Source organism: Oenanthe melanoleuca, chromosome 6, assembly GCF_029582105.1.
Source record: "Oenanthe melanoleuca isolate GR-GAL-2019-014 chromosome 6, OMel1.0, whole genome shotgun sequence".
In the NCBI taxonomy this organism is placed as follows: Eukaryota; Metazoa; Chordata; class Aves; order Passeriformes; family Muscicapidae; genus Oenanthe; species Oenanthe melanoleuca.
In genome coordinates, this window is record NC_079340.1 from 19,520,806 (window position 1) to 19,544,745 (window position 23,940).

Consider the following 23,940-nt stretch of genomic DNA (forward strand, 5'->3'; position numbering starts at 1 on the left):
ATCCAGAATCTCACCTGTGTTATGCATTCTTGTTGGAGAAGCCTGTTAAAGTAAGAGAAACCTAGAAAATGCCTTATTTTCTCTGAACTTCAATTACTGGAAGCAGTTGCTCAGATTGTAAACCAAAGTAGGGCTTTCCACTTAGGCTCTTCACTCCAGATTATTTAGAAATGGCCTGGGAGTGAAGCGCGTAAATTGTCACAGACAGGCAGGTAATGTCTCATAAAAGAAGATAAAACGTTTTCATGAAGTATGTAAACAGTTGTATAACTTTAGACAGCTCTGGGTGAATTCATTTGGCTGAGTGCCAGTGCAGGTGCTCAAGGGTGCACTTATAGGCTCGGTGTGTGGACCTACCCCTTTTGATGAGGTGAGAGCGTTATTCCCGCATGTGGAATACAAAACCAGTGTGCCACAGGGAGCAGGTGACAGGCAGCGCTTCTGCGGTACCCGGGGTGTGACCCTGCCATCAACCATTTACGCAACGGCATTAGCGGGGATTCCAGATTAGTGGGGATTCCAGAAACTCAGTCCTCTGAAGGGACAATCTCCTAATGGGAGATGACAACAGTGACATCTTTCCTGGACTGCTTCCCATGTCTTTGCCTGTGCAGAATTTGCATTTATTTCAATTAGCATGTTTTCTCCTGAGCTACGAGTGATTCTAACTATCTATGCTGTCTCATCAAACAAGGAGTTTGCAGGGCAGCCTAAGCAGATGGAGGAAATGCTCCTGCTGACTCCTGCTGACTGATCACTGTATGAAATGTGGGCACAATTGCTGTTAAGTGGGATGGGCAATGAACTCAAGTGAAGATGATAAGAAAACTTGCAAGATTTTGACTTTTTAAAGCAAGCAACACAAGTGACTGGCAAGTGTCTGGATATAGATACATTTTTCTAAATCATTTGATGGGATAAAAAAATCTGCACCTATATTACAAATATTTCCTTAAATTTAATAGACCTACTGTTTTTTTATTAGTATTTATGATCAACGCTTGGCATATCTAGCCACAATTTATGTTGGCTCTGCTATGAACTGATTCTTTAAAATTATTAGTGAATCTTGAAATATAGCAACCCCTTCCAGTTGCCACAACCTCAAAGGTCTGTGACTTTTTACAAGCTGACAGACTAGCCCCAAAGTTCTGGCCAGCTGGCAGTAGCAGTGGTGTGGTCAGCTCTAAATAATGGCAGGATTTGGGAAAGAGCTGTTGTTAACAATCTGATGGTACCTGTGTGAAAACTTGGGAGGCGTTAAAAGGACAGGGGGAGCAGAGGTGAGGCAGCTGGAAATGGTAGCACAGATAAATGCAAATTTTATTATTAATAAGATCTTTAGCCCCTTTGACTTTAGTGGAAAGTTAAATTAGAAACTGGCCCTGTCAATTCAGGGTAAAAGTAAACTTATTTGAAACACAATAGGGGAAAGGAAACAGGGAGTGAAACATCCAAAGATGCATTATTGAAGAAATTAAGATACTTTTAGTCAGAGAGGAAAAGAACGCCAGAGGAGAAGAAGGTTTGAAAATGAGATGTGTGGAAGTGTTTGGGTAGATCTCTGATATTCTTTAGAAAGGATCACCTTTAGCTTTGGTCCTTAGGTATGAGTGGGAACCTTACTTGGAATAAACCTGTTATTTGCTCAGGAGAACCAAAGTAAAATGTTGCTTTTAGTATGCTGCTAGCGAGTGAACTTCACACTGACCTGTGTACAAAATCCTGTGCCTGGGAACAGGTGTGAAGGTGTGAGGTGTGAAGAAACATGTTCTGTTTCCATCAAGTTTGATCGAAGAAGTGGGGGCTCCTTGCAGGAGCAAAAATAGCCTGATTACTCATGGGTCTAATGGACCCATTATCTAAAAGAGTAACTTTCTTTTCCCTCCCATAAAGTACAAAAGTTGTATTTGCTGTTGGGTAGGTCTAATGATAGCAACCATCACAACATGAAATGTGAGGAAGAGAGGAGTTGTAACCTCCACAGAGCTACTCTGGCTTTACTGTAATAGGTGGATGCTGTGTGTGGTATGTGCACCACATGCTTATGACAAGGAAGTGATTAACAGAATGCCTGGAAACCTGGTATGATTGCTTAACCTATATAATTTTTTTAACCTATGTTTGCTTCTATGCTCAGAGTCAAACATGGAGTCAGCTCAGATTTCATTGCTCTAAGTTAAATGAAAGCTGCAGAGACCTCTGTGGAGCTCGTTTGCCTAACCTAGCAGGGAAAAATCATGTTCCTTCTTTCATGTGTGTTTTCTTCATCCCTAATGAAAGCCCAAGGTTTGACCTTCTCTGTTTCAGATAAGGGCTGTGTTACCTGATACCATTAGTCAAGCTCTGCTTTTCAGATTGTTCCCCTGGCAACCATGATCTGTCGTGACAGATGGGGATTGATCAGTTTATTTATATCTTGAGCATTAAGAAATATTCCCAGAGAGAGGGACCACTTTGGTAGGTGACTCTGAGAGATGGGAGTTCTTGTTCCATTTGGACATCATCTAGTAAAGGTTTTTACCTTATTTATGCATCTTCTTGCATGTAAATTGGTGTTTTAAGTCTTTGGGTGTATTTTTGTGCACCTGTATCACACTGGGTAAATAGCACTGACTTTTGTAATAGATGTATTGCACATTTAATGTTTGCTAAGTGATGTATATTCATTTCATTAGAAATGTTGTCTCTGTCTTCACAAGAGAGGTTGCAAGTTTGTAGATGACTCATATGTCTGCACGAGAAGATTTTTATCGTAAGTTTCAACCAACATTAGCTTTCTATTTTCATTTACTCTTACATACCACGTTGCAGCTGTTCTGCTTCTAGATACTATGAATGCTTAGAAGATACCATTGTAAGGTATGTTTCAAATACAAGTCTGTTTTGATTTATTTTGGTTTTTAGGAAGTTTTCTAACTGCTCACCCATTTTATACTTCTGTATCAGTGAGCTGAAGCACTTACACCAATGTGTGAGGGACAGCTTTAAACTTTTAGCACAAATATAAATGCTTCTGTTTGTTTACATATTGTAATAAGCTCACACATTCCTGTGCCCAATTGAAAATAGCTAGATGCTTCACTTATAATGTCAAAAACTAATCCCTGTTTCTTCTGGGACATGAGCAAGTCATTGTTTCTTCTGGGAAGTCTTATTTGGCTGTGGGCAGTACCCATCAGAAGCTGGCATGCTTCCTGGGCTAAGTGCCAGTGGCGCTGTAGTTTCAAGCTGTAGCAGCAGCATTACTGACCAAGGCGTCAGCCAAAAGTAGAGCTGCCAATAATACTGTCAGATGTGCTTTCTAAGAAAAACTGGGTCAGCTTTTAGTCCTCAAGACCACCAGAAGTTTTGCCAACATCAGCATTGTGGCTTGCAGTAAGGAAGGGATTTCTCACTTAACTAAGTGCAAATTAAGAACATAATCTATGTAGCACAGACCTCCCCTGGATGGTCATATTTTCTGATTTGCTGAATGCTAACCAAGCTTCACCAGAGTGACTCAGCTCCAGTTAAACTCTTATAACTAAATGAGGGTGTTTCTTTACAGTTTTAGAAACTGTATTACGCTTACACATCTAGCCCATGGATTTAGGGAGTTTATCAGTGAATACAGAGTACCAGAGTGATTTGTTTGGACATTGCAAGATCTGGTTGACCATTATTCCAAGGAACTGCGACCCTGAGTGAGTTTTTTAGAGAGTCAAATGTTAAAGTGCCACTGGATCTTTACTTAACTTTCAGGTGTGCATAAAGTTATTTACATTCCTGCTAATGGGCTTTGATGAAGAGGCATCAAAACAAAAGCTGTGGTGAACGTCTGAAAGATTTGTAAACTAAATTTGTCACCAGCCTCTCATGCTCAGGAGATGTACTCATTCGTGAACACATTGGTCTGTACTGGGGTGTATGCTGGGCTGTATGCTGTGCAGAGATCGCAGATAGCATTGTTTCCTTTCATCATCAAGAACCCAGAGATTAGAGAATGCTCTTATTCATGAAGTTTAAGGAGAATTGGCCCTTTTCTTTCCCTGATGTCTCATCTTAGAAGAGTAACTTCTTGGGAGCAATAGGGGTTCTTCAGCTCCAAATTGGGATAGCAGCTTTACTTTAAAAACCCAGATATTTCTGAAGTAAGATCTACAGTGCCTGTCTGCTGCAAAAATTGTCTATATTGTCAGGCTTCTCCTTTAGCTAGCATTAAGCTAGGGCTGGAGAAACAGTAAAATCAATCTTGCAAAAGCAATGGAAGTTCAAATAATGCTTTAAATTTGGCTGTAAACCCTTCTGGCTTCCCTAATGTAATGTTAATCATATTATTTCTCACACTGTTTATGGTTTTCATTATCAGTGGCCATTTGAGATGACTGATAAGATGTGAGCTTCCCATAAAATGAGTCTGGAAAGCATGTATGTCTTAATGAGGCTGTAGAGTTTTCTGTGTAGTTGCATGGGATAATACTGGCCCTGTCAAGCTTGTTACATAGATAAAACTATCACTTTCATCGGTACATGTGTGCACATTCACCAGTTTTGAATAGATGAAGAAAATTAAACTTGGTTGCACTTCTATCAAGAAGCCGGCTGGATATCACCAGGTAAGGTCCCAGGCTTCTTTCTTACAGGATATTTTGAAGCACCTTATCTTGGTCTATCTTTTTGGAACTATTAATTCTGTATAAAATACTGAAAGTTTTGGTTGGTCATGGAGACCACCAAATGAGTATCTGTCTCTGACTATTGGTGGGCAGCTCTGTTCCAGGTCAGAAGGGGGACTGGGTGTGAGGAGATGTCTCACTTCATGGATACATGTCCTGTTTGGAGTCTGTTTTTTTTTGCGAGATGCATTTGACATTGGCAGTATTAGAAGAGAATTTACATCTGTGACTCCTCTAAAGCAGTCATGTTTCTCACTGTCTAACGTGGCCAGTTCCCACTAAGGGCACCAGCTTTCTGAATCTTCTTCCTGGAGCACCTTATGGAGAAGAGCCTAAATGCCCCAAATTCCAAAGAACTGTTTCTTAAAACAATGTGGAAATGATGCACTCCCCAGTAATCAGGAATTAAGTGTGCTTATGTCATTTATCTTGTTTTTCAGCAGGATAGTAATGCATGAGTGCAAATATTGATATTCTATGGTATTCTGTGTCTGCTTAGACTAGGTGTTCATACAGACATAGGAATACCAGTGATTTTCCAGCTGAGAAACATGAGATTAAACTGTTTTAATGATTTCTGATGCAGTAGCTACTAATTTAGCATGTAGTCAAATAACACTACATGCTAAAGAAGATGAAGAGTCAGTGCAGGAGAACCATTGTGGCTTTTTTATTTAAATCTTATAGTGTCTTTTTTTTCTTGCAAGTCTTTATGGGCCATTAAAAACAGGGCTTCAAGGCACTGTGAGAAATGAGTGGCTGATGTCCCTGAGCCAAGGCAGCCTCACCTGTCAGGGATGGTTTAGGTAGTTACATAAGTGTCCTCATAAATCTCCAGTGGTGGTCATTTTACAGCCTCTGTAAGCAATGTGCTTCACTGCTCATCTACTCCAACCACCAGAAAGCTTTTCCTTATCTGTTGCAATTTTGAACACGTTACTCCTCTCATTGAGCACTGGAAGACTATTTTTCTTTCCTCTGTATGAAATTTTGTCATTTTTCATGTTTTTTTCTAGACTGGATAAGCCTGGTTCTTCCATGAATTTGATCAAAAATCTGAAAGACTTTACTACATTCATATTAGTCTGAATTGTTCTTGAAGTACAATACTCAAAATCAACATAACCATGTGAAAGATGATTTTTAAAACTGAGATAAAAGCTACTCAAGCAAGTAGAGTATTAGAAATTGATTCATGAGTCTAAGAAAAATAACAGAGCTATCTTTCAGTTTTTATTTCACAAGCAGCTTTCCTTATGGAAAAAAAAAAATTGTGGAGTTTTAGCTGTCTGTCCAGCTACTCAACATTGCATCAAAACCATTTAATTGGCTGTTTAAAAAGAACAGTGTGAAAGCTAGGATTTATAAATATGCTACTATTGGTAAACTATTGGATTATACCAGAAGCTTCCCTGATCAACAACTTCAAAAAAGCAGTCTTTCTGATAGGTTGAAATTCAATTACTTGAAAGGGATATAAAAAGCTCCTGAAATTGTAAACCCAAAGTGCTTGAAATAATGAAAATATTGTTGTTGCTTCTTGCCTTACAAAGAATTATACCTACAGCTAATTAATTCTTATCAGTAAGGCAAGCATGTGAGGCACAAACTTATCTTTTCTACATATAATTAAAAGAGAGGAGCAGTAGATCTCCTTCATTAATTTTCAGAAAAATAAGAAATAATTCTGAGATTTGTTACCTTCTAAAGACTGGGAAAAAAGCAGTGATATGATCTGCATACTGTATGGAGTTTTATAGTTGGTTTTAATTACGTGTAAGTGATGATAGTATTTATGGGTCTGCTTTCAAAGTAAGTGCTTTATTTCACTGGAATGTCATTTTGGTATTTTGCAACATATGACACTAATGACCTGTAAAAATTTAGCAGCAAGGGTTTTTTTCTACTTAGATGTAGTATTTATCAGGTAGGACTAAATCCATTGTTTAGGTTCAGAAAAAGTGGAATGAGCAAAACTTTTTAAAATTTATCACATTATGAACTTTCCAAGTCTCCTTCTACAGTACCAGTTTCTAATGTGGAAGTGTTTTATGCTAATTTAAGAAAGCCTCAGAACTACTGAAGAGTGCTGACCTGTAGTAGGCAAACCTGTTTCATTTATAATACATAAAAGATCAGGATTTCCTTTTACAGAAACTATGCTGAGTATGCAGCTGGGAATAGAATACTAGCTGATTAAGGTGGTGTTAAAAGACAAACTTAAACTTTCAAAAGTAGTTTAATGAGAGATTAAAATTATTAGGCTGCAATGAAAAGCATAGTTATTATCCTGAGCTATAAGATTTTTAAAAATATATGAAATTAAGACAATTTCCCTCATGGCAAAACCTTGAGATTCGGAAGCACAATTTCTGTTTTACTCATTAGTTTATCATACCTTTAGTCAGAAAACTGTTGCTAGCAATTGAGCAAATTGTCAAATACAAAGATTAGCCTGAGACAATAGAAATTGAAAAGTGGATAGAGAGTGGCTAATACAATAAATCTAGCAGAGATATTTCAGATACAAAGATAATACCTTTAATATTTTCTGTCCTATGAACACTGGATTTAATTGAGAATAACATCACTTAATACTATTGGTTATTTTCAATAACTTGGAAAGCACCTTCATATTTAAAAATAAGATTTAACCATATGATTTAACCATCAGGGATTAAGATGAACATTATGGGGTAAATGCACAAAGCATGTTGCAGCAAAGCACGATGGAAAAAGTTGGCACCAGCTAGCAATCAGAATCAGCAGGCCAGAGAAAGATACACCTTGCATGTCCTCAGCAAACCACAAACTTGTAAAATGAGCTAATTTATTCCTAACTAGTGTATCTTTGTAAAATTTCCTCATTTTAATAATTTCCATGGAAGTAACTTCTTGTTGGAACTTCACCACATATGCAAGGAACAAAATACTCAGAACATATTCAAGTTTACAGTGGGTGCTAGAGAAAAATAACACTGCAATTGCAAATCCATTAGGGATTTTTTTTGCCAGTTTCTAATTTGTTGCCAGACTTTGTCATTAACTTTGGTATTAATATATTGTTTTGTATTAATACCAAAATACAGTGACACTTCAAATCTACTAGAGCAATTTGTTAAAAACTGCACTTTGAGGTATTTGTCAATTCTAGGGTTGAATAACTGACATTTCCTAACTTAAACCTCTAAAATACAGAAGCAAAACAAGTTTAATTCAGCATAATTCTATATCCAAATTTCAAAAATGGCCTCTGACATTGTCTGAAATATAAATGTTCTTAGTCACCAAGGAAGTTTATGTTTGCTAGGAAGTTGGTTTTTCTGAGATTAAACCTTGGTCAGCATTTTAGTTATCCCTGATGGTGGTTCAGGACATCAGCTACTTAGGATTGATGTTTTGAACATCAGTCTTAAGCAGCAAAGATCTAACATGGCCCTCCTGAGTTTTTATGTATCAAGATGTTGATATATTCCACATATATATGATATATAAGACGTGTATGTATATACTATACACACTACACATATATACACACACCATGTATAAATAGATATTTATATATATTGCACCTATGAGGGCCAAAAATATTTTGCAGCTATTCTTGTCAGTTAAGGTAAAGCACAATCATCAGGATTCAACAATCAAGAACTGGGTATGCCAAAATTAATCTGACACAGTAATTGTGCTTTTACTATCCTTACATTTAATAGTGCAAAAAAAAAAAAAAAGTCAGTAGTTTACTATTTAAAATATTCCTAATTCTAAAAATATTTCTGTTTGCAGCTAGAAAATGCAGTAGCTGTTTTGCAAAAACATGAGGTAAAATACTGAGGCCAAATGATAATGTTAATACTCTTTTTGTGGAACTCAATTATAAAATCAGCAGTATTTTATACAACTGAAAGAAAAAAGCTTTAAAAGAAAGGCCTTTTGCCCAGCATATTGGCTGCATATATGAAGCAAAGATAGTAAGTCCATTTGGAGCTCAAGCTGTACAGAAGTCAATATGTGCTAGTAATTCTCTATGCTGGCTCGTTGGATATGACACTTTACACTTGGGACACTCGAGAAAACTTTCATCAAGGCAGCTGGAGTGTTTCAGGGAAGGACTTCTGTCATATGTGGTCAGCTTCTTGTCAAATACATCTTGCAAATCTTCTTGTGATCCCATATGTCCAGGTTCCCGGAGTTTCTGGAAAAGGAGGAGCTTGACTGTAAGACTGGGGCATGCAATGCACTGATCAAATACTGTAGGAAAATATATTAAGGCTTGATGGCACACAAGCCTTGGGTGTGTTACAGCACGAAGGACTGTGCCCTGTTCACCAGCAACAACTCTTGAGTGGAAGCACATTGCAGCTTTGTCATGGTGCAACAGACAAACCTGGGTCACACACTGTGATACAAAATACAGAGTGCTCCCTGCTCAGCACTCTGACTGCTCTGAAGCTCCTGCTGCAGTGCCTCTGCTCTGTGCTTGCTGCAGAGAAAAGCACTGCCTGCCTGCCTGCCACAGGGTTCTGCACCTTGGGGAAACAGACATAAAGGATGGAGGGACACTTACTCAATGCTTGAAATAAGATCCCAAAGCAAGAAGATGCATGTTTATGCAAAATGCCTGACTAAATTCACCTGCAAGTCGTTCAGTACATACCAGAGGTTCCAGACGAGTTATTTTCTCCTTGGCCTTGCGCAACTCCTTGAGAACATGGTTTAACTCATGCTTCAAGTTCTGGCGATCAAGCTTCCCATTCTCTAAGTCTGTGGTGCATATCTGGATCTGTCAGCCCAACAAAGTGAAAAATTAAAGTCGAAGTTAGCATGAATTGGGAGGAATGTTTCCTACTTACATATTTAAAGTCAGATTTGCTCTGCAATAATATCTTAAAATGGGACTAAAAGGAAAATTTAAATGAAAAATTAAAAATTGCTGTTGCTTTCATTACAGTGAAATTCACACATGCCCAGTTATTAAAATTTCCCTTAGCAGAGGTGCAGTTTAAAGTTATTTTGGTTGGAGGGTGTTTCAATTTCAAATAACAAAAATAGAAAATATGGCAATGCAATTATTTCTATAATTATATAAAATATATAATACAAAACATTAATTAGATTATTAGCTTTACACTGTTTCCTGTAACAGCCTTATCTGAGGCTTTACCTGTTGAACAGGTGATTTTGGAGAAAATAGCATCAGCTTTGATCATACCCTCTTATCAGTACAAGGTTACAGATTTTTCTCCTGACACATCCTGGTAGATGTGTCAAAATTTTTGAAAGCATCAAGAGATTATGCACAGTTAAATATTCATGCATAACATTACTTTATTTAATAAACAAATAATTCTTAAATGTGAAGTTAGTCTAGAAAGAGTTTGTGCCTAACACAGATTAAATATCAGCACTTTAGCACATAATTGCATACCTGTTGTTCCAACAAAGTTATTCTTGTGTGTTCTGCCTCCTGTCTGAGCAATGATTTACGGAGAAGTTGCACCTACGAGGCAGATAAACACTTCTAACAAACAACTTCAATATACAATAGTTCATAAGCTTAGAAAATAATTAATTTATAACAGGATGGAAGGAAACTCTTACATTCCAATGCCAACAGAAAATGTATGCCTGCTGTGGAAGAACCAAACTCAATTCAAATCACTACTTCCCCAAGGAAAACCCTAGTGAAAAATTATTATTGCACCAAGAAGAGGGAATGCAGGATGATGTTATTGTTAAAAAACCCAAAAACTGAAGCCTCCTAGGTGTTAGTCAGAATGCTAACAAAAATATACTCACAAAACCTAACATGACATGATGCTAATAAAAACAAACAATGCGATTTTTTTTAATACAAGATAACAAGTTTAAGGGCCAGAAAGTACTGTATTATAATCATGAAGTAAATGCATACATTAAAATATCCTCTACTTTCAGCATATATCAACTTTTATGATAATGCTGCTCAGCTTAAAAAAAAAAAAAATTTAAAAAAAAAATTTAATCATTTATTAACCAGTGAGAACCAGCCTGTATTTAGAGAGCTTAGCTGTTCTGGTTTAGGCCTACTTTGGTGTCTAGTAAATTTTATTCTCTTATTCCAAATATCAGTTGTATTTTAGCTGCCAGGTGACAGCAAATATTAGTGGTATTCCATAGTCAGGAGGATATGATAAAATGAATTTTTAGTTTCTTCTTCTCATTTACTATTAGTCTCAAGGGTGAACTATATTAGAATCAATTCAATATTTTCTCCCTTCTCTTTTGTGTCCCTCAGGACCAGTGAAATAAATGAACAAAGAAGTTTCTTGTTCAAACAATTCAGTTTTAACCACAAGGACATTAATCTACATCTATGTGAAGAACAAATAGCAGAGAGAGGGATGGTCCATTCTGATTAACTATGAATTTTCATCTTTCTTGATTCTTTGCTAATGATCTCAAACCTCAAAATCCATCCACTTACCTGACATAAAAGGTCTTCAGACTTTTCTTTTTCTTCTCTGAGCTGTTCTTTGATAGCTTCATTTTCTTGTTTTAGTCTTTGTGCTTTCTCTTTCATTTTATTTTCATTTTCTTGAGTCTTCATTTCAGCAACCCGTTGTGACTGCAATAAGGCACTTAAAGTCATCATTTCCCCTTGTGTTTCTTCGTATGTCTTTTTAAGTTCATCAAGCTCAGATCTCAGCTGGGTTATAGTGCGTCTTTCAGCCTTAGGATCACTCTTAGCAGTGAGTAACAGCTGGTCATAGTATTCCTGCTTTTCCTCTTGTAGATAACCTGAATGAGTGAAAAATAATCGAGTTAGTAATGTAAAAAAAAGACCTGCTTAAAAATCAGAGCGCTACATCTTTAACAGCATTTTAAGGCTTATTAATAGAAATTGACATAGTAGCCTATTGCACAGCTCAGATAAGAACTAAACTTTGGTTGAAACAGCTTTCAGTATTTATAATACATTAAGTCTCCTTATGAATATACTTACTGGAAAACACAGTTCTTCTAAAGGCCTCATGCATTATACTTATGGGAATCTGACCCAAAGACACTGGATTCCTACTTTCACTTTTAGGCTCTTCAGCCAAGCTGCTAGCATTACTGCCTCCCCAGAGAAACCCTTGGGGATGTGATAGATTCTACTTCAACCTTGTTGACCAAAGCCAGACCTTCCATTGTTTTTTGCAGACCATAATTTACTTCTAAATAGCAAATAGAAAGGACTAGAATAGTTCTTTTGATTAAAAATGCTTGCTTCTTGGGTAGCAATCATTACTTAAACCAGGGCTAGAAAATTTCTGCTTGTTGACCCAAGAAAAGCTTAATAAGGAGGAAAAAATTAAGAGGCAGACTGCAAAAATTCAGGAGCAATACAAAATACATCTAGAAGCAGAATGAGGGATGCAGAATTTCATGGGCTTTGCTGATTTTTGGCACTGTAAGTTTTGTGACTTTGATACTTTTCCTATTGAAGACTTTCCCTAATTCTTTAAGGTGTAATTTACTAGGGAGAGTTTCCTGCTTGACTGCTCTCCCTTCCCTCAGCTGTGAACTAAGCCCTACCTTTTCATTAGCAATACTCCTTTATAGCGCAGTGATGTCCTCAGAGATAGGCCAGGTTTTTCCTTAGAAAAGGTTTTCATATATACTTTCAACTTGTTTCATAGGTTCTTAGAAACTTGGATTTCTGCTACTGCCTAGCTGTTTGAAGAGAGGTGTAATTTCTTACACCTTGACTTCAAATCTCCTGGCTGCTGTTGAGTCAAAGCTTTGACTGCAGTAACTCTGGGGTACATTTCCTGGTGAGCTGAGTCTGCCTCCCTCTAAAAATACTGTTCACAGATGTCTGAACAGCACCAAAACAAGATTATTATGAGATTTCACTGTTTTCCAGAAAGATTCAAACAGCAATACAGAAACAAAGCCACTGCCCATGAATTATTAATGGCAAGTCTGTGTATGCTCTTACTCCACACAATGCTAGTTCTGTTTATTTAATTTACCTTACGGGTCAGTTGCAGCATGAATGAAATTAATAATTTCGTAATAAGAAAAGCAAGTCAATGCCTTATAGTTCTTCTGCTCGATATAATATTAATTTTATTAATACTTGAGAGGGAGTGCCTTACTGAGGAACTGCACAGCAAGGAAGTGAGCTGGAGGTGGCAAGATCCTTATTGCGAAACAGTGCTTTGGAGAGATGCCAAAAGCTATCACAGGCTTTCTTGCCCTGTAACAACTGTTCAGGTGAGTAAAGAACATGGCAATCTTGAGTCATTTTTATAATATTTATTTTGAAAAAAGTAAATTAAAAAAAATCTGATCCACACCTAGCTAATAAATCCTTAATGCTTCCATTATGTCGACTGAAAGTGTACTTTGAAGGATGGGAGATGTACATCTATTTGCCTCAACACTTTCCACAAACAGAGAGGTTGCTAATAGAGTGTCAAGGCTGTTAAAAACCATCTTTGAAGTGGATAACAACAGGAAGTTCTGTTGGTCAAGTAACATAGCTAGATAACAGGAAGCAGAGAAATATTATTTAACTAAGTTTTACCATTAAGCAGACAAAGTGTTGAGAACAAAGCCTTGATTTTAAGTGTGCTGTAATTCATTTTCAGAAAATTTATGCTATAGATAATTATGGTTTGGGTCACTTGTGGGTGTAAAAATAAAGTTAATACCTTCTGAATTTGATTTAGATTCTTGCTGGCTAACTATTTCTGCCTTCTGTTCAAGTTCAAAGATCCTTCCAAGCAATCCCCTCACATATGCTTCCCGTTGCTGGTCATACAGTAGCCACTGCTGGTTTTTCTCAAGAGCCTTCACAAAAAGAAACAGAAGAACAACAAAAAAGTCCCTGGTAATTAATCAGCTTTTAAAATTTTTTGTCATATGTCTTCAAAATATTAGAAGTTATATATTAGGCAGTTTAAAGATAAGCTAGATAAGTCTGCTGCAAATTGTTGTAATTTGTACAATAAAAAAATAAATCCATCTTCATTTAGTTAGTTCAGGATGCTGAGCATTAGTTAAAACTGCAGCAATGGGAAAATTACTTAAAGAACAAAGGCTTTCATGAGTCATGCCTAGATTATGAAGAATTAACTTTTCAATCTCAAAAATAAAATAAAATATAAAATAATCGACTTTGAAAATAGAATAAAATAAAACTGCATAACTGCAATTTAGTTTGTAAGAACATGGGCATTGATTTTTTTAGCTGCTTGGCTCATAGGCTTATTCAGCTTGGAAGGGAGCTCAGGAGGTTTCTGATCCAATCTCATGTTATCCCAGGCAGTGTGAGGTTTCTAGAGGCTCCTGATTTGTCAGCAGTCACTTTGTTTTGATGTTCCAAACAAGCTTTTTCAAAGGTGATGGAAATACTATTTTTTTCTTTTGTGAGTTCTTGGGTTTTTCAATTTAAACTATTGCCTTTTCACAAAATAATTGTAGGGATTATATTTTAGCGAGAAACATACCCTCTGAGGTCCCATACTACCCAAAAGTGCACATGATGATAATTTACATTCTTCTGCGTCTCAATACATCTAGTGTGTGCTCTAAATTTACAGGAAACTTACATCTTTCAATTGTCTTTCAATTTCAGTGCTGTCTGTTGCAGCTTCCTATGGACAAAGAACAACGTGTTAGTGTTTTTGAAAATAGATGGCTGAAACAGCAAAGCTGTTCAACTATTTATCTCACATAAATAGCATAAGAACATTTTAAAAACTAAAACAGATGCATTAAAAAAATAAAACATACATACCTTTTGTGTTTAAAGATCTTTACAGTTGGTTGCCAGGGTTTTTTTGAAGGATCTAAGTTATGTAGAAAGCCATTTCATATATTTAAAATAGACTCTTCTGCTAAATATGGGACATGGAATTTATTCCATAAGTCTGCAACTCATATTAAAACATTTCCTAAGGAAACCATAATGTATTTTCTGCTGAACTGCTGCCTTGGAAGTCCTGAAGGGTATTCCACAAAGAACTTTTTAAAAATAAAGATATTTAAGGGTATTATTTAAGGAGAGGTAAATGTTTCTTCTATTTTTGTATCCTCATACATTTGACAATGGCCTAGACATACAGGAGTTGCTGGGGAAAGCCAGAAACCTTGATGCCTCCCTGGGATAACAGGAAGACTGTAAACATATGGGAAGTTGTGCAGGCCTGTCTGGAAGCATAAGGACAAACTGCCTGATTTTCTGAGACCTGATCCCCAGTACAGTGAGTATGACTTATGTACACATATGAATAGGAGTTCTTGAGACTAATTTTAAACTGGAGAGCTGTTACAGAATCATACGTCTTCCACTCTGACATGACTCTCTGCATGATACAAAGTGGCTATGAAATTGTGTAGGTATAAGCCAGAGGGAGCTTCAATGAGAAAAAAAAAAAAGGTGTAGATTGCTACCCAGATCCAAACTACATTTTTTCCAACATTTTTCTATGGCTCTTGGAACATTATTTACAACAGAATTTATGGCTGAAAAATACAGAACTTTGAATGCAATTATTAAACTTAAACACTTCCTAATAAAAATAGGATTCAGAGACACTGAACTTGTTTCTCTGAACATCAGAGTCTTGCCTCAGTAAAAACTTTCCCAAAATTGTGTCCTGAAACTGTTGTTTCAATTTCAGAGCTCCTACGCCACATAGCAGTTTCAAGCAGCATTGATAGATTTGTTTTCAAGTTCTCCAAGACATCCAGTCAAAACATCATTGTACTCTTGATAAATCAGTTAAAATTTAAAAGAAAACTATGGTTTTAAAGTAATACATATTTTGGTGGTTTATTGACAAAAATATCATGAAAATCTGTTGACTTAATATAATAATTTAAACACCTCTAATGAAGCTCAAGGTGTCTTAAAATTTAAAATAAATACCTTGCATTTAAAGTGGCATTTTTTCAAGAAACTGCATTATTAGAAGTACTATATATACATGTGTTATCATTTAAAAGTAGTAGATTAAGATATTCTGCTATGTATTTGGCTATAGCAGAATTTCTAGAAATTGCTCAACTCCCATGCGGAATGCAGGGAACCAGCACCATCTGCAGGTGAAAAGCTGGAAAAGAAAGTCTTACAGTCACCTATTTTTGAGCACCTGTGCCTAAATAACTTTCCTGTGCTCCCCCCCATAGAGATACTACTGCATTTTCCGAGGAACATTAGAACCAGGCAGGGGAGAAAAACAACTGTGAAATCCTTAATGGACTTGTAAACACTGCCAAGGATAGGCACCATACCTACTCACCACTTCACATGAGAGGAGAAATTATTCCTGTTCTATCCTGTGTCACATTGAGGAATTTACCATGTGTGATGCCATAGAAAGCAAAGACAGTTAGTTTTAATGACTGAGACACAAATGAGGATTCATAAGAGCAGAGAGAAGAAAGATATTCTCCTGATTGAAGCTAAATAAGGTGAGAAGCTTAGTTTGTCTTTATTAGTGCCTCACATCTCTTAACACTGCTGCCTTCTCACTTGGTCTAATTACTGAGCACACAAATCTGAGAAGGGCACAGTGCCTGCCTAAGCAACAGTGGATCATCCCATGTAGTATCACAAGTCACACTACCTGTGTGTGAACACAGCAGGAGAGAATTCCCTCCCCAGATGTGTTGCCTGAAGTACGCTCTCTGACTGTTCCTCATTTAGAGTTCAATCTGGATACCGTCTCACTTCATACAATATTTCAGCATGCAACACAGCTTGTAAGAAAATTAAAAAAACCATCCTATTTTATAACAGGTATTGGGTGCTTAGTGGGCACAAATTCCAATTTGCAATTGCAGTATTTCTTCAGTGCTTACCTGGGATGCCTGAGAAGAACCACTGGCTTTGTTCTCAAGATCAGAGCATTTTTCCATGACTGCAGATAAATTACATTTTAACCGATTAATTTCTTCTGACAGAGAACAAAGTAATCGCTCTCTCCTTTCTGCTTCCTTTACTTTTTCCTCTAGTTGATTTTGTAGTAAGGAGACTTCACTATTCTTGGTTTTGGACCTAAGCTTGTCTTTCAGGTTTTGGATTTCTCTGTCCTTCTCTCCAAGAAGATGGTTGTATTTTTCTTTTTCTTTCTCAAGGGAAAGTATTTTCTGAATGAAACAGAATAAAAAATAGTAAGTGTTAGTCTATGCATCAAATGCATTAGCAAGTTTACAGTAGTTTGAGATGATCTGAGCAGCAGGGTCTAGTGGAAGGTATCCCTGCCCATGGCAGAGGGGTTAGAACTAGGTGATCTTTAAGTTCTCTTCCTACCCAACCCATTCTATGACCTTATGATTCTATGATGCTTACTTTCAAAGTTCTCTCTTAGCCTTTAATTAGCTGAGAAAATTACTTTTAACTCAAAGCACTCAATACTGGAGTGATCATCTGAAATATTTCAAGAGACAGTAAAACCAGTCTGAAATAGATGAGACAAGGAGAGAATGCAAAGAACCAAGTTTCACAGGCTTGGCAGGTATTCAGTTTTGCATATGAATAAAGATCACTACAGTATATGAAAAAAAAGCAGTACAAGAACTCCAAAGCACTTCCAGCATAGAGGTTGGTGCTACATTTCTTAGTATATTTCTTAGCATATTTGGTAGCTTTTGGGAAGCAGCAGAGCCTTCTTGCAAACTACAGGACAGCAAGTTACAAAAGAGTTATAATAAAGCATTCAGGAGAAGGATTCCGTTTTCCATATTATCTGGCCCTGTAGTTTCAAAATGTGCTTTAGTAAATGTTTTCAACATGCACTGTTCCAGTAGGCCTCCAGCACAGGTAACTATTACACAGAATTAGTACTGCATTTAAGATGCCATGGGGCTCTGTATGAACTTCAGATGTGATAGCATTTAATTCTGCTGAGAAAGCCTGATGTTGAAATCCTGCATGTTGATATCAGGTCATTAGAAACTGAAAGAAAATGAACTTGAATAAGCCTCCTTTAGGAAGTGGATGAACACCACTGCTCACTAAAATAGTGACACCAACAAGTATCTGGTATATCAAACATGACGGTGATTTTCCACCTGTTTTTCCTAGTTCATAGGAAACCAGTATTAAGTAACCAATACCAGCAAACACCAACAGACTCAGCAAATACACTAAGGAATTTAGCCAAAACTGTGCATGAGCTGCCCAGCCATAGCTCACCCTTGGCTTAGGACTTCTCAACTGATGTTGTGGCACAGACACACGACAAGCCCTTTTGTTAAAAAAAAGTGGCCTAGAAATATTAGTACGCCTAGCCTACATTAGTTGTAACCTTTTCTGGAGTCTATCTAAAGTTTCCCCATCCTTCTGGGAAGCCCGAAACCTGTAAAAGGTCACCCATTAAGTCTTGAACTTCCCTCTCTGCAACCACAGGTTTACCTCGAGTGGAACAGTCATACAGTCATACATATCCTTCAATATCTTGCAGTGTCTTAGTTTCTGCTCTTTAGCTGCAGTGGAAGAATAACGTAGTAACCCAATTACAGTTTCATTTACCTATAGCTGAGTGGGAGCTTGACAATTCAATTCAAACAAACTCTGCACTTTTTGGCATGGTCCTAATCAATGTTAAGATTGATTATGTTTGCAAACATAAAGTTCTTTGCAGGAAGTGCTTAAAATACTTCTCTGAGGCTTGTTCTATTGAACACGTGAGGACAGGTCTTAATGGACTAACTAGCACCTCTGGCCTTAAGTCTTTGTATGTACCAGCCTTGTCAGATGAGTGTTAGCTCAGCTGTTATAAAAATACCTGAGAATGAAAGTGTGAAACTAAAAGTTTGTCTAAACTGTCTAGCACTACTAAACCAGTCGTGACATCAAAAGTTTTGAGAGGAAAGCTGGGGCTCCTGCTGCCGAGGCCGAGTGCCGTATCCGTGGGACACGGCCCGCGCTGGCTCGGGGAGAGCCCGGCTCACCTGGAGGAGCCCGCTCCTCTCCGGGTCCATCACTTTGCCTTTGCCTGTGGCCACTTCCTCCATGGATTTCCGCGGGGCAGCGCTCTCCTGCTTCCCCTTCTCGAGCCCACTGTCAGCTCTGGAGTTCCCCGGCTTTAGGCCCCCCTTGCCAATAATTCGACCTATAGTGGTCTTGGCATTCATCTTTAGGCACTTGTACAAACCAAACCAGGCGCTACGGAACAGCGATCCCTTCTAGCGGGCAGGCCGGGGCCTCGGACAGCTGGAGTCGAGCGCAGGCTGCGCGGGCCTTCCCGGATCCTGCGGGGTCAGAGGGGCCGGAGGGCCGCGAGTCACGGTGCGGGACACGGCCCGGTGCGGGGACACGGCCCGGCGGCGGCTCTGTCCGGTCCCGGCCCGTGCCGCTTCCGGGAGTTTGAATACCGCGGCTCCGGATCGTCACTTCCGGGGTTTCCGGATGGCCCCGCGGGGCGGTGGCAGCAGGGGCGGTGTCCCCTCGTGTCGCCGCCCCCTCGTGTCACCGCCCGGCCGGTGCAGTCCGTGCCCGGGGCTCCCAGCCGGGTGCGACCGGCGGCGCTTGGCCAGCAGCGCGGTGCGGGAGGGCGGAGCGGTGCGCCCCGGCGCTCGGGGCGAGTCTGCGAGGCCCGCTCAGTGCTGTCTCTTCCATGTCTCTCCTCGTTCCTCCCTGAACACGTGTGGTTTTTCTACCCCAAATTAATATTTTGACAAATTAAGCTAGCATAGGTCTCGTGACCATATTTTTAAAAGCTAGGCTGAACTGCTCTCACTTGTGACTCATTTTGCTCCATCTTGCTGGCTTCCCCTCTCTCCTTGGGGACCTAGGGACACGTGTGGCAGTGGCAGCGTGAACCGCTCGGGTTTTTACATCTGTTCACAGCTGAGAAAAACTAACGCTGAGCACGGGGGAGCTCAGAGCTCCTGTGCTTATCATGTAAGTGTTACCCGGTTCATGTTATCGGAGTGTATGTGCCCGTGTTTGTGCTAAGACAAAGCATTAATGTGCGTCAAAACAATACAGATGGTCTAGTCACTTTTTCACGCATTTCCTTAATACATTTAAAATTTTAGTTATGGATACATATTTCAAGAATTCCTCAAGAAATCTACTATATCCAGGATGTTCCATGAGGAAGCTGCAGTGTCGTTGTTCCAGAATACAACAGGAGGGGGAGAGCTTACACTGTTTTTTGGGATCATCGCCAGTTTGTGACTAGGCTGGCACGGAGACAAACCAAAAGCACTTGCGAACATTGAAGTTCTAAAAATTAGAGGGAAAAAATATAAGCTATCGTGAAATTTCCTACCTTGATATACTGAGAGGCAGACGTGGTTTATTTAGCTTGAATTCTAGAGTCGTGCTTAATGTTCGTATTGCTTAATCTTTGTTCTTGCCTTTGTTTCTGACGAGGGATTTATGAGTTTAAGAATAAAAGCAGCAAAAATAAATGGGAGTTTTTGCAGCGTGCCCTTTCTATTACAGTATTTCACTAGCGAGAGCTCTTTCTGTGCAGCAAGACAGAATCTGGTGTCAATTTACAGGACTCTTTTTTCCCAGAGCTTTGAGTAGCTAGTCCGTCATAGATCCACCCATAGACCTCCTTTGCTGTAAACCAGTAATTCCCTTCCTCCTCTTCCTGCTAGCATTTCAGTCCAGAAGTTAAGGACTGTGAAACTGAAGATTTAATTCCTTCGGTAGTAGTCAACATTTAGGCAAAGACGGGAAACAATGCTTCGGGTGATTGTGGAATCTGCTACCAATATACCTAAAACCAAGTTTGGGAAACCAGATCCTATCGTTTCTGTTATTTTTAAAGGTAAGCAAAACTGTAAGAGATGTAGTTAGGGAAGAAGATCTTCAAAAGATAATGCCCTTTGTAAGTATTTGAAAATCTGGGAAAACATGTTTTCATGAAATTACATCTGATGTCATTTTCGGGAAGACTTTTTAATTAAGACAGGAGTTACCTGAATGAAGTTTGAACTGGGTGGAGTGCATTGGTCTGTTCTGGCCAGCTGTACTTCTGTTTCAGGATCCACATTTTACAAGCTTTTCCAAAAGATTAGCCTGTTGCTTTAAAAAGAAATCTAATTGTGTAAATGAACCTACTTTTAATTCTGATATTGAAGATTACCTTGTTTTCCATCTGAAAAATCATTCCTGTCTTGATTACTTTGAACAGGCATTGCTCACTCTCACACACATACAATAAAATTGTGATTTATTGTTGTTACAAATAGTATAATGAAAAACAGTAGTACTATTTCTTAAGGCGTTTTATATTTTTTTTAGTTTGGTTTGGGGTTTTTTGGTGGTGGTGGTGGGGTTTTTTCCAAATAGAATTCCACATCAAAATTTTGCCTGTTGAGTTTATTTAATTACAAGTTTTTGGAAGGAAACTGTATTTTTCACTTTCATTGCTCATCAGTTATATATGGGAGAAGAAGAAGAGTGTGATAAAATTAGCATTTATACATAAAGCTAATTGTGTTTTACAGTATACTTTACATGTTGCCATCATTACCTCACTTGGCTAGAGTAGAGGAATTTCTAGTATTGATTTAAGGTGTCAAAACCTTTAAGCAATTTTGGATCATGTAATACATCAATGCAAACTGTGACAAAGAGGCGTCTTATCTCCTGATGACCTGGATTCCTAACTGTGCACTGAAATCCAAATATATTTTAAAGTGTGAAAAATCCTTGCAGGACTTTGTCATCTTTTGAAACCAAATCTGAAATCATGACAGCTGTAGGCTGGAAAAGGAGAAGATACTTCATGTGAAGAATCTTAACTTTGAAAGTAACAGGTTTTCAGATACATTTATTTCAGCATCAGAAAGATGTAAAATCGTTCCATTTCCTTTAGTTTCCTCCTTTTTTCAAGGTTTGGTTTGGTTTTTTTTAACCACCCTGTATGTTAGAACAAGTGGCAGAGCCTGTCTCAGTAGCTTTTGGAACTTCATAATTCTTAAAATATGATTTTACTTACTCTGCAAAAAGTGAATTTTCTCTTTCCAGTTCTTTGTCTTTCTTTTTTGCTTTCCTGCCAGTTTTTCCTTTTCTTCTTTCTATGTGCTCTAATGCAGTTAGCTTTTATTGACTAAATATAAGTTACAGATTTTTTTTTTCTTCATTACTGAGTTTGTTTTTCAGTCCTTCAGTTATCCAGACACAGGAACTGGACAACAGGCATTAAAGGAATTAATTTCTATTTATCCTTTATGTAATATAATTGGAATTTTTAATATTCCCAAGCATGCCTAACCAATGTCAGCTTCATAATTGGGGCGGGTTTTAGTAGGATATTTAATTTCTCATTATCCTGCCACTTCAATTTATGTCATTTTACTACATACCCAGAGTCTGATTTTTTTGCTTCCTGTCCAGAGTGATTCAGGTGGGACAGAAAATACCAGGCTTTTCCCAGCTATTAAGCAGCTCTGATTTAATTTGTAAGTGGAGACTTGGTTACCAAGTGCAAGGGCATTGAGTCATATCTGAAATATGTTTGATTTCTCGCTGTTTATGTTTATAGAAGTTTCTTTTATACACTTCTAGTTCCCCCCTCACCCTGGTAATGCACAGAGATAGGAAAACAGTCTTATTTTGGGAATATTATATCAAAGGGCATGAATCCTTAACTTTAGTCCCTACCCAGTGTGCATCCTGGGGGACATAAAAAAACCCAACATTTGAGAGTGCTAGACTGAGAAAAACTCAAGCATTTGCAGGACTATGGCCATGGGCCTGCAGCATATTTGCATATTCTTGTTTGACTCTGGAGTGTTCTTGGTAGTCTTAGTAAGCAGCAATCATTTGACAGAAAATTGCTGTGGAAGGTGGCATTTCATTAGAACAGTAATTTGTTTAAATTTTAATTTACATGACCTTTGCTGATGTCAGGTTCAGTAAATTTAAGCCTCCCATGGAAATACAGTCTTTCAGTCTCAGACCTTTACAGCCATGCTGAGAAGAAAAAGCTCATGATCCTGCAGTTGTTAGTATGAAAGTGACTGCAAATGTTTTATATGTTAAGACATCTAAGTTAATATGGTTTCATCTATGAATAGATTTCATCTATTTCATAATTTCATTATATTAACTAGGCAGTTAATATCATTGTTATAGTGATGTATATTAGGTGCTTATTGGGAGGAAATAGGCAGCTGTTTCTGTTCTGATATAACAGAGGAGTTTTGTGCAAGCATTTCTCCCTTTTTTTTTTTTTTTACACATTTATGTTCAGTCCAATGGGATGAACTTTTATTTACTTTAAGAACAGCTCACAGTTCAAAGAGAACTACACCCTGAGAGTAAATGAATATCGCTATCTGGAACTGGGTGCTGTTCTTGCAGAATTCTTAGTTTGTCACTCAGCATGAGAAAATTCATTGGTCAAATTGATATAGAAAACTGGTTTTTTTAGCCACTTGCTAAACTGACACTAAGTGATAATGATTAAATCAGTATAATTGCTTTGGTTTGTTAGATTCTCATCTCAGCGTGTAAAAATTGATTCAATTGCTCGTATGTGCAGTCAATGCTAGGATATTTAGTGCTTTGATAATTTGTTTTGGCTGTCTCATTCCACTTTATGCAGTAAAAGCTGAGGTGCAATGGCATTTAATTTGATTGATCCAACTTGATTCCATTTGTGCTTAATCTAAGAGCTTTTCAGCAGGCCTGCAGTAGTTCAAATCTATTTTAGTTCATATTTCAGTGTGTGAAAGAAAATTATTTTAGAGTGTAATTATTTACTAGATATAAGTTTTCTGTTTTGCAGATAATTAAATGATCTAAATTTAATTTCCAGGGTTTTGGAGGTCTACCCATTTGATCCTGCAGTTGCTGCCACTCTGAGAAAAGTTTTCTGGGATATTTAGTTAACTGAAATGCGATTCTCTCTTGAATCTTAGACTTAGGACTGTTGTTAAAGATAATGTTTGCTTCTGGTATTCCCCACCTGCTCATGTTGATTAAAATGCTAGTTATAATAGAAAAAAAATAAGATGGAAACATTAAGCGTTTTGCTATAGTGTAATCTTTCTAATGATGGAACAGTTATTATTTAGACAGGTCATCTTAATTTTTTTTGGACACTGAGCCACTAAATTCCAATTACAGTCATTTCCACCTGAGAATATTAACTAGCATGTTATAATATAAGGTAGTATAATGCGTTCATCAAGATAAAGCAAATAGTGACTCCTTCTACAGTGCCACAGTTACTGTAGTTAGTTTTTAAAGAAACGAGTATGGAGTGTTCTTCCTGTATCCACAATAATTTCTTGTTTTGTGGTAGGGCCACACTAAAAAGGGTGACTG

At 37.8% G+C, this 23,940-nt stretch overlaps 2 protein-coding genes across 4 annotated transcripts in view; one reads left to right on the forward strand and one right to left on the reverse strand.

Annotated features, from left to right (window-relative positions):
- Positions 1-7,178: 7,178 nt before the first annotated feature.
- Positions 7,179-19,014, reverse strand: CEP55 (centrosomal protein 55). The gene is made up of 8 exons (XM_056495409.1): positions 18,594-19,014; positions 16,500-16,787; positions 14,243-14,287; positions 13,343-13,481; positions 11,125-11,438; positions 10,087-10,158; positions 9,316-9,441; positions 7,179-8,853 (listed from the first exon to the last, which is right to left on the reverse strand). The coding sequence occupies exons 1-8, from the start codon at positions 18,774-18,776 to the stop codon at positions 8,647-8,649; spliced, it is 1,374 nt and encodes a 457-aa protein (XP_056351384.1). The 5' UTR covers positions 18,777-19,014; the 3' UTR covers positions 7,179-8,646.
- A 1,227-nt stretch (positions 19,015-20,241) lies between these two features.
- The window catches only part of MYOF (myoferlin), a 64,262-nt gene continuing 60,563 nt past the window's right edge, over positions 20,242-23,940 (forward strand). For 2 of the 3 annotated variants that reach the window (XM_056495068.1, XM_056495069.1), the window contains exon 1: positions 20,245-20,428. In XM_056495068.1, coding sequence (XP_056351043.1) covers positions 20,341-20,428 — 88 coding nt within the window. In that variant the 5' untranslated portion in view covers positions 20,245-20,340. Of the gene's footprint in view, positions 20,429-23,940 lie in introns of all 3 variants that reach the window. The other variant, XM_056495070.1, reaches the window with a different exon arrangement.

Excerpts from the sequence above, each read along its gene's own strand:
- CEP55 (XM_056495409.1), bottom strand. The coding sequence starts at position 18,776 with ATGAATGCCAAGACCACTATAGGTCGAATTATTGGCAAGGGGGGCCTA. Across the intron at positions 14,288-16,499 it reads GTTCTTCTCAGGCATCCCAG|GAAGCTGCAACAGACAGCAC; the intron begins GTAAGCACTGAA and ends CTTTGTCCATAG. Across the intron at positions 11,439-13,342 it reads ATCTAAATCAAATTCAGAAG|GTTATCTACAAGAGGAAAAG; the intron begins GTATTAACTTTA and ends TCACTCATTCAG.